Source organism: Magallana gigas, chromosome 8 (assembly GCF_963853765.1).
Source record: "Magallana gigas chromosome 8, xbMagGiga1.1, whole genome shotgun sequence".
Taxonomy (NCBI): Eukaryota; Metazoa; Mollusca; class Bivalvia; order Ostreida; family Ostreidae; genus Magallana; species Magallana gigas.
In genome coordinates, this window is record NC_088860.1 from 41,026,101 (window position 1) to 41,037,228 (window position 11,128).

Sequence of the window (11,128 nt, forward strand, 5' to 3'; positions counted from 1 at the left end):
TTTAATATAACAGAGCATAATTATTTCTTTTTCCGATCTTAAACGTTTACTCCAAGTTGCCGAATATGATATGTTGTATATATGTATATCATACTGGAAGAAAAAATGAGGGGTAGGGGACCTTCGCCTGTAATAAATTAAATGATGCACTGGTAATTGACCTGTAACTTTGGTTAATCCCCATCCCCATTCCCGCTCTCAAATACAATTAATTAGATTCACTAGTGTTAACAAATCATCATACATGTACTATCAACTGATTAAACATTCAATTCCAGAATTTGTGATTTATGCATATTTTTTCAAAGTGCGTTAAGAGTCTCGAAACTAAAAAATGTTGATGTACCCTCATAGCGCACTATGAAAAAGAGCTAGAGCCACGAAGCATCAAAAATTGCCCTATCATTAAAAATTACCATATTTTGGTAAAATATAGGATAGAATCTTAGCTTGTCATAGCTGTTTTTCTTTTTTCGATATCTATCATACTTTTTTATAAACGGAGTTTACAATATGGCATTGTTTTAATGAAAAATGTAGAACAGACGTCATTTTTTGAAAATTGATCTTTCTACAAAACCTGAATTATCCAGAGCGGATTTGTTGTTTTTCAGAAAAACTCTATCGGGTAAATCCTCAAACTCTAACCTGTAACCAAACTTAACTACATTCAAAATGTAATCAGACGGTTTTAACACATTTTCCCAAAATTTACAAGAATGTTTTAAACGATTCTTAACAGAATTTGCATTTTCAAAATCTGATTTAACATCTAGCAAACTAAAATCAGAACAGTACTCAACTTTACTGTTTTCTGGTGTCTGCGTCAGATGTAACGGTTGATTCTGGGGCTGTGGCTGGGCGTCCTCTCTGTTGTTGATTTGTATATGGACAGAATCTTGCGAAATGCCCTGGAAGTTGGCAGTACAAACAGATGACGTTGTTTCTCGGTACTTGATAGGTTCCTCTGAAGTACGCAGTGTTTGGTCTGTTGAATCTCTGGTTATATTGCTGGAATCCCGAATTCCCACGAAAAAGCTGTCTGGGAGTGAGACCATCGAATATCCCGGGCTTAGCGGACTGATAATCATTGTTGTCGTAACTGTACGGGTTATACCTTCTCTTCTTGGCGGCTGCACGGGAAATAGCAGAACGGAGTTTAGTAGCGTCCTCAGAATTATCGGCCAAATCCGAGTCCGTGTATTCTTTAACGGTATCCCAACCATGCTTGTCGGCGATGCGAAGGATCTTATTTCTTTGACGTAGAGCCTCTTTTTCTTTTTTAATGATGTCTAGTACTTCGCTAATATCGTCTATCATAAATTTTCTTTCAATCAGCTCGAGACTTCTCAGCCTTTCTTCGTTAAAAGAGAATTGAATTCTGTTACCTTCGGCACGCAAAACACATGACTCGGAGCTAGCTTCAATTGTCGGCAGCATAATTTCTTTCAAATTCGCTTTAGGTCCAATTTGTCAAATGTTCACAAGGAATTTATCTATCCTAATTGCTAAAACAGCTTATTGGGATCAATCTATACAATTATCAAAGTTAGAATCCGATGAATTAGATTTCTGGTTTGACAACGTGTTGCGTGTACCGAACAGAGTTATCTCTCCATGGTTCCGCATTCCTGATCGAATGGTGTTCACTGACGCAAGCGATTATGCTGGCGCTGGCGTATTGTTGGAATCAAACAAAGAGTTTTTTCATACAATGTGGAACGATTTTGATAGAGAGCAAAGTTCAACATATAGAGAATTAAAAACTGTTGATTTGTTTATGAAAACATTTTGTCATATGTTGCAAAATAAATTTATAAAATTATATTCGGACAATCAAAACGTTATAAAGATTTCACAAACAGGTAGCATGAAACAAAATTTACAGTCATTAGCCTTTTCTATTTATTCTACATGTCTGGTCAATAATATAGAACTTTCTGTGGCATGGATACCCAGAAAAAACAACGAAGAGGCGGATTTTTATAGCAAGATTTTTGATTATGACGACTGGGGCGTACACCAAAATATTTTTCATTATTTTGATCAAGCTTGGGGACCTTTCACATGTGACGTTTTTGCAAGTTCTTCAAATTTCAAAGTTAAAAAATTTTATTCTCAATTTTGGACGCCGGGCAGTAGCGGCGTAGACGCATTCGCTTTTGATTGGGCTCAAGATATGAATTGGTTAGTACCGCCTATTAATCTAATAAGCAAGGCAATAAAGCATATTATTCATTGTCAAGCAAAGGGTGTGTTAGTGGTGCCGAAATGGAAATCTTCAGTTTTCTGGCCAGCTATTGTTGACATATCAGGAAATTTTCGATGGTTTATCAAACAGCATGTTGAATATGAAAAACCCTTACATTTTTTCTGTGCAGGTTCTGACAAGAATAGCATTTTTGCAGCCAATAAATTCAACAGTAATGTACTTGTGCTGAATATAGATGCTACATAGCGAGTTTTGGAGGACTGTACTCATTATCGTTATTGATTGTATTATATGGTTTTAAAACCTAATTTACATTGATGAATGACTGTGCTTTTGAAAGAGATGACTGTTTCTCTTGTTTGTATATACGTTTATGAGTGGAGGACTGTGCTCCCAAAGAGATGACTGTTTTCTCTTGTTTATATATTAACATATGAAAAAGTGAAGGACTGTATCATAAAGAGATGACCGTTTTCTCTTGTTTAGATTTGTATATATTAATGGTATTATTGTATTGCCAAATATACGTTAATCATATTTTTTGTTATTTTATTTTAATGTCATAATTAATCAGTTATTATTCTGATGTATTTACAGACATTGCATAACCGTCAAGGCCACTGGCAAGACATCTTGAAGTTTAAACAACATCCCCAACTTGGCGTTTTTGTGAATCTCTTGCCTGGTGTTATTAAAAGTGCAAAGTCCAACGCAACAAACCAAAAATATGATGGTTATTTCAAAAGATTTAAAGTCTGGTGTCTGCAGCACAATTTTCAACCACTACCAGCCTCAGTAGCTACAGTGTCCCTTTTTCTGACCAGTCTTGTACAACAACGAGTGTCATCGTCAGTGCTAGAAGCATTTTATTATAGCATAAATTGGATTCATTCTCAAGCTTCATGCATTAATCCGTGTGAGGAAAAATTTCTAAAGCTTACTCTTGAAGGTGGAAAACGAATTCTTGCGAAACCAGTTAATAAGAAAGAACCAATAACCATTGACATTCTTCTAAAGCTTAAGGAGGAGTACCAAAAGGATCCAGATAATGCATTGAAGTTGAGAGTTTTCTTGATGTGCTTATTAGGATTTTCGGGATTTTTGCGGTTCAGCGAATTATCAAAAATTCGGTTGTGTGATATCAAATGGAAAGAAGCTTTCATAGAAATTAATATACCTAAAAGCAAAACTGACATTTACAGAAGAGGAAATGTAGTTATTATTGCAAAAACTGGAAATGACATGTGTCCCATATTTTGGTTGAAAAAATATATTTCATTATTGCAATTGAATGTTTCTGCAAGTGACTATTTGTTTACAGCTATAACTTACAAGAAATCTTTGGGGGTTTTTAAAGTCGTAAATGCATCTAAACCATTGTCTTACACCAGAGCAAGAGAGATTCTGTTATCGGCTCTCAGCAACGTTGGCCTTGACGGTTCACAATTTTCTTTACATAGTTTAAGAAGTGGGGGTGCCACTGCTGCTTCGAACAATAACGTTCCAGATAGATTACTTAAAGTACACGGGCGTTGGGCTTCTGATAAGGCTAAGGATGGGTATATCGACGACAGCATTCAGAAAAAACTTTTAGTTTCGATGAATTTGGGCTTATAAATTTGTTTAGTCTAATTTACACCTTTGTTTATTTGCGATCTTGTAACGAACGCACCTAACCTATTTCATTTAGTTGTTGTTTTTTGAATTAGACAAGAAAAGATTTATTTTCGGAGGAGTGAAACGAAGGAGAAAATAAGATGATTTTTTTTTGCTCAGTAAATACACATGCAAGTTCCATGCTAAATTGAAGATTTTGTGAGGGCGCGAAGCGCCCGAAATGAAATATAAATTATATGATAATATTGAAGTGAGATATAATAATGCATTGACCTTCAATTCAACAATAAAAATACAGCTCTTTAAAGTGTGACTACCTATAAATAGATAAAAATCACTCAGGTATGAAACCCCGATGCGCATGCCCCAGGTAAACCCTAACCGTTCGATAGATACAATCGATGACTTTCAATGCGAGCCATAAAAAGAAAACTTCAAAATGTAATTTTGACAGAATTTATATAATATCTAAAAAATATTAATTATTCTCATCAAATTGCACAGTCAGGATTGTTCAGCAATTCACTATGATCGTTTTTCATCTGTCACTATTGTTGTCTCAACTGGGCGTCGTGGCGTTTGTTGGTACAGAGTTATCCTCCTACAACACATACGACACAAATTAACCCAACTGTAATGTGAAATGTAATATTTATACATAAACAATTAATCAGTACCACCCTCCTTAGCCAATAATCGGGCAAGGGTGGGGGGGAAGTACATTATTATATCTCACTTCAATATTATCATATAATTTATATTTCATTTCGGGCGCTTCGCGCCCTCACAAAATCTTCAATTATATTTCAAATATTTCCGTGAGATATAATAATGCATGTTTAAAGCCGAAAATTACCAAACTCACCATATTCAAAACATTACGTGTATAAGATATATCAGATGGAGTATTGCGCAAATAAAATGTTTTAAATGTTCGCGCATTTGACCAGTCTGCTTTTGATAGAATTTCTTCTAAAGGTATTCCAGTATTATGCGCTTTGCTTGAAGAGACCATCCGGCACGAATGCGCTTGAAATCTTGATGTATCGATACCTGCATCTAACATAACAGATTTTATCCAGTTACTGACTGTTTGTGCAGAAACTCTATTATGAGGTTTTTTGGTTGTACGCAGCAGAGGATCAGGTTCGGATTCAAGCTGCGATCTAAATGATTCAGTTCGTTTCTCGTAAACGGAACAACAATGTAAAACGCAGAGTTTTTCATTATCTGTTTTATCATACTGAACAGATCTACATTTATTATCCCTCTGAGATTTTGATAGACCTGGTAAGTGAAACACGATACTCCCCTCCTTTCTTTCCATAAAACGACGATCGAATCTAGCAATCTCTGAGACTCTTTTTGGGGCTCCTAGAGCAAGTAAAATGGTAAATTTTTTGCTCAACTGTAAAAGAGAAAGTTCGTTATCATTAGGCAAGTCTAATAAGTGTTTAAGAACAACATTGATATCCCATGAAAAACCATATTTAGGCCGAGGGGGGTCTTTTATTAATATCCCCCTAAACAACTGTTTTACAATAGGAACCTGTCCTACAGAAACTCCATTCACTTGCGGTAACACTGAGGATATTGCCGATCTATGGACATTAATCGTTCGATATTTATAGCCCTGAAAAAACATCCAGGCTAAAAAATCTAACACAGAGGCCAAAGGGGCTGAAAAGGGATCAATTGACCGTTCCAAACACCAGCTATTCCATTTCGACCAGGCACTGTCGTAAGCGGATTTTGTGCCTGGTTTCCAAGAGTGCAAGAGAAGTTCTTTAACTTGCTCTGAAAAACCTTCTGAAGTGTAATATCTCCTGATACCTTCCACCCTGCTAGTTGTAATGTGTCGTTGACTATCAGAGGGTGGACTTCCCCCTGGGGAGAGGTTAGGGTTCTCGAGCCCATCGGTATCAGCACTGGGAAGTCTATCGACATCTGAAGGAGGAGAGGATACCAAGGCTGTGTTTGCCATGTCGGTGTAACGATCACAATTTGGCACTTCTCCTCCCTCACCTTCGCTAGACAAGACGTTATCATGCAAAACGGGGGAAAGGCGTAACCCATTATATCCCTCCACGTCTGTAGCATCGCGTCTAATGCCTGTGCATGAGGGTCTTCCTTCCAGCTGAAATACTTGTTCAGCTGGGCATTTGTCCTGTCTGCAAAAAGATCTACTGTACAAGGGCCTATTATCTTCATTAGGTGAATAAAAATCTCTGGATCTAATTTCCAAGAACTCTTGTCCTTGAAATGACGACTTTCCCAGTCTGCCTCTATGTTCATATCCCCTGGTAGGTACTCCCCTGTAAGAGTTATTTCCCTCTCCAAACACCATTGCCAAATCTGACTTGCAAGATTTATCAATTTCTTTGATTTTGTACCCCCCATGTTGTTTATGTATGCTATCGCTACTTTGTTGTCCGATTGCAATAGTACGTGCTTTTTTAAAATTTTCGACTGAAAACACTGAATTGCTAAAAACGCTGCTTTGAGCTCTAACTCGTTTATGTGCTGATCTCTTTCGTTTTCCATCCAAAGACCGCCCGTTTTTGTATTTTGACAAATTGCACCCCAACCTCTCAGGCTTGCATCTGATTTGACAATAATGTTTGGTTGGGGACGGACTAAAGCTCTCCCGTTCCATTTGCTTAGTTTTGAAGACCACCATATTAGTTCTTGTTTCGAATCCTCGTCTAATTGTACATGATGGTCGTAATTCCCTCCGGTATGCAGGGCTTTTGTTTTTAATAACTGGAGACTTCTGTAATGAAGAGGTGAGGGTAGAACCGCTTGATTTGTAGCCGTCAGACGTCCTATTAATTGGGCTAGATCCCGAGCAGAGACAGACTGACGACTCGCAAGATCTAAGCAATTCTGCTTTATCTTTATCACCTTTTCTTTTGGGAGAGAGAGGGTCATTGTTTCTGAGTTTACAGTGAATCCCAGAAATTCCGTTACATGTGAAGGGACTAGAACTGACTTTTCCTGATTGATCAAAAACCCTAGATTCTCTAAGAGATAGACAGCTGTTGACAGATCTGATTGAATGCCTGTGAGAGATTGGTTCATAATCAGAATGTCGTCTAGGTAAATCACCAGCCGTATACCCAGACGACGTAAAATTGCAATTGGAATTTTCATAATTTTTGTAAACACACGCGGTGCTATTGCAATTCCGAATGGAAGGGATGTAAACTCCATTATTTTGTTTTTCCAAAAAAATTTCAGAAATTTTCGAAATTTCTCTGCCACGTTTATTGTCAGGTACGCATCTTTTAAATCTAGTTTTACTAACCAATCTCCCTCTTCCATGAGATCTCTTAACAGCTGTATCCCCTCCATTTTGAAATGCTCGTAAGGGAGAAAACTGTTCAGATTTTTTAGATTTATTACAGGCCTTAACTCGCCCCCCTTCTTCGGTACCAAAAATACGTTGCTGTAAAAGGAATCGCTTGTGGGAGTTGTCTCCCGTACCGCATTTTTCAACACTAAATTCTCTATTTCGGAATCTATCAAAATCTGTTCCTCTGATTTGAATCTCGACGGAATCGGAATTTTTCCCTGGAAAGGATTTGATAATATGGGAATTTCTATCCCTTTGATTGATTGAAGGATCCAAGGATCCCGTGTAATTACTTTCCAATTCTGATAGAAATGTTTTACACGTCCCCCAACTGGCACTGACTGGGGAATTTCTACAGCATTGAAAAACAGGAATTTTGATAGATTCCGATCGATCTCTGATAATTCTACCCGTTTTAGACTCACCTGATTCACTGAGTGACTGATTTCTTGGGAGGCACTGTATATTTCTGGTTTGCTCCCTGACCCTTGAATTGTGGGTACTGTGTGTATCTCTGATTCTGAGTGAACTGCCTCCTGTCTGTCTGTCTGCGACCCCCATACTGGAGGCTTGATGAGGGTCTCTGTAGAAAAAACTGGCGGTTTCTGTCAGAAAACTGTCTTGTTTGTGACCAAACTTTCTTATCGCTGCCATTAGACAATAGCTGTTTTAATTCTCTATTATCTTTGTTATCTTTCGCTAATTGTTTTAGAAAATGTTTCCCAAATAAATCACTTTTACATTTTCCCAATGATTTCTTGTACCTTTTTTCAGAAAGCACATCTACAGATTCTGGCATTGTTTTAGCTAACACTGCCTTACGCCTATCAGTATTGAAAAGGAAATGGGCATTCCCTACAAACATGATCGCTCTTTGGACAAACTGAATAACATCAGAGGGGTCCATGCCCTTGCCTGTTTTGCTTATTCGCTCTGCCTCGCTCCATAAAACAGAAAGTGGCCCTAAAGCATCTAAAATTCTCATCTGGGTATTTACTTTATTTTTCTCTAACTTTCCATTCCATTTTTTACCCTTGAAAAATATTTTCTTGAAAAATCTGTCCAAAGACAAGCCCTGAAGCTTTTTAGAATGAGGTATGGGACAAATCTTAGCAATAGCCTGTCTGTTCTTTTTGTTAATCCCTTTTGTTGCGTACTTAGTGACAAATTTAAGAATCTTTTTAGGGATTTTTGGCTTAGAATTTGTGCTCTCAGAACATAAGAATAAATCAGAGTCCGAGTCAGACTCGGAACTAGAGCTTGAGGAGGAGCTAGAGGAGCTAGAACTAGAGGAACTTGAGCTTGAATCAGTTGATGTTTTGCTTTTCTTGCGTTTTCTAGAGCTTGAGCGTGTTCTAATAGAAACATCGCCGGACTTACTTTTATCATTCCGAATTTGCTCTGACGACCACTGCCGCCGAAAATCATCCTCTGTCTTATCAGCCACAGATACATGGTCTACTTCACATTGAGAGTCCTCTGACTCATCTACCTTTGTATTATCGCTCTCAACCGCCTCTGCGGGTGAGCTTTCTCTCTCGTCATGAGCCGGCGTAGCCTGTCCAGGCCCCGGCGAACGAAGTTGGGCATTGGCCATCCGAACACGTAAACACGTGTACACACTTGGCGAGCTGAATTGAAAGTCATCGATTGTATCTATCGAACGGTTAGGGTTTACCTTGGGCATGCGCATCGGGGTTTCATACCTGAGTGATTTTTATCTATTTATAGGTAGTCACACTTTAAAGAGCTGTATTTTTATTGTTGAATTGAAGGTCAATGCATTATTATATCTCACGGAAATATTTGAAATATAATTTATTGTCATATTGATCCAATCATTGTATACGTTAGGTAGGTGACAAAAAATTATTAAAAAAGAAAAGTCTAATCGTTATTAGATCTACGTGTAGCCACGTCGTTATGAAATGAATAAATAAAATAAAAAAATTAAACTGTTAAAATATCTACATGTATTTGTTATAGTTGCATATGTGGTCAAACCTTTCAATAATATTGGATATCACACACTAAAAAGAGGGGGGGGGGGGCATATATGTCTACAACGCTTATATAGCGTACAAAAATTAAAAAGATTAAAAACAAAATTGATGTCACAGAGGAAAATAATTAAAACACCGGTAACAACAAGGAACAAAATGAGAAATGACACAGACACACAATTTATTGATTTTAATGATCATTATTTAAGAAATGAACTCAATGTCTACCCAAGTTATACTCGTATAACCTGGGTTGGGGCAATTTACGCTTTATAATCCGCGAAGCGGATTATAAAAAAGCGTAAATTGCTCCAACCCAGGTTATACGAGTATAACTTGGGTAGATATTGAGTTCATTCCTTATAATTTAATTTTCTGGAATTTGCTGTACAAATTGAGTCCGTTTTACTTTTAAAAATGATATAAATCTGTTCAAAATTCAAACGTAACGTCAAGTGAATTAGTACGTTGGTGCATTGTGACGTGTCTTGTGACGTGCAAACCACAAATTTAACTAAATTTTTCTATCCAATCAAATGCCGCGTTACAACCAGAATTAAATTATTAAAAGGTAAAGAAGAGAATGGCTTTGTGTTTATCAAAATATTTTAATAAGTCTGTTTAACATTTTATTAATGCTCAGTGGTAGTTTTTTGTTTAAGTGTATAAGCCTAGGTAGGGACCATTGGAATAAAAGTTTGATATCTTCCGGTTCCTTCACAGGGGCTCGTCACGAAGTTTTTTCAACCTTTTATATATACCACCTCTATACTATAAAATACACAAGGGAGGAATCAAAACTCGGAAAAATCGCTACCTCCCGATTTCGGTCGCCTCGTATTAATTCTTCTCGGACGTTAAACCCTGCACTCTAGGTATCATTAGATCGGGAAAGGACCATAGTTTTTAGGAAAACCTGCAAAATTTAAACATCGGCAACAATTTTAGAAGTTTTCACGCATTTTCTTCCAGTTTACTCTCCGGTGACACTTTCTTCGATCAGATGTTGCGCACCAAATTTATTCATGCGCTCTCATTGGTTAATTTTGTTGATCAAGATAAATCGTACGTTGACTCGTATTTTAGAGGGATATTCAAATGGTGAGTGAAGAAGTTCTTATTACGTGGTGAGTATATGTATTAATTTTCATATTTATGTAGAAATATTTTAACCATACATCGGACATTCGGTAGGACGTGACTATGTATTTCTTGCATCAAAGCAAGTTTGAATATCGTTTGAAAATCCCTCTAAAATACAAGTCCGCGTACGAGTTATCTTGAGCAACATTGAATTGACCAATGAGAGCGCAACATCTGATCGAAGAAAGTGTCACCGGAGAGTAAACTGGAATAAAATGCGTGAAAACTTCTAAAATTGTTGCCGATGTTTAAATTTTGCAGGTTTTCCTAAAAACTATGGTCCTTTCCCGATCTAATGATACCTAGAGTGCAGGGTTTAACGTCCGAGAAGAATTAATACGAGGCGACCGAAATCGGGAGGTAGCGATTTTTCCGAGTTTTGATTCCTCCCTTGTGTATTTTATAGTATAGAGGTGGTATATATAAAAGGTTGAAAAAACTTCGTGACGAGCCCCTGTGGTTCCTTGCGGTGGTAAAAGATTTCGAGACAAAGCCAAAGTTTTTTGGTTTGGTTAAGTCCACGAGTTGCATTTATACCGAGCGCAGCGAGAGGCGGGCGAAGCCCGCCTTGCGAAGCGAGGATTAATGGTAACACGTATATATAAGAAAATCAGTGAAAAATGAAAGTTGAATCAGGGGTACTAAGGCCAAAAAATATTTCTTCCAGCCCTGGGCGCCGCCATATTGGCAGCCATTTTGTTTTTAAAAAGTTAGTTCGATCATTGATTGACTGGTACTAATCGATGTTTATTGCCCCTGAACTCGATTAAATAAGTTCCAGTGTTTCAAAAATGATAA

The 11,128-nt window shown here is 37.4% G+C and overlaps 2 protein-coding genes across 2 annotated transcripts; one reads left to right on the forward strand and one right to left on the reverse strand.

The window, feature by feature from the left end:
- The first annotated feature begins 1,420 nt into the window (after positions 1–1,420).
- Positions 1,421–3,973, forward strand: LOC105319515 (uncharacterized). The gene has a single exon (XM_066069506.1). The coding sequence runs from the start codon at positions 2,798–2,800 to the stop codon at positions 3,827–3,829; it is 1,032 nt and encodes a 343-aa protein (XP_065925578.1). The 5' UTR covers positions 1,421–2,797; the 3' UTR covers positions 3,830–3,973.
- A 74-nt stretch (positions 3,974–4,047) lies between these two features.
- Positions 4,048–8,997, reverse strand: LOC136270939 (pre-mRNA-splicing factor CWC22 homolog). Its single transcript, XM_066069954.1, has 2 exons — positions 7,610–8,997; positions 4,048–4,430 (listed from the first exon to the last, which is right to left on the reverse strand). The coding sequence occupies exon 1, from the start codon at positions 8,875–8,877 to the stop codon at positions 7,615–7,617; it is 1,263 nt and encodes a 420-aa protein (XP_065926026.1). The 5' UTR covers positions 8,878–8,997; the 3' UTR covers positions 4,048–4,430; positions 7,610–7,614.
- Between the last annotated feature and the right edge of the window lie 2,131 nt (positions 8,998–11,128).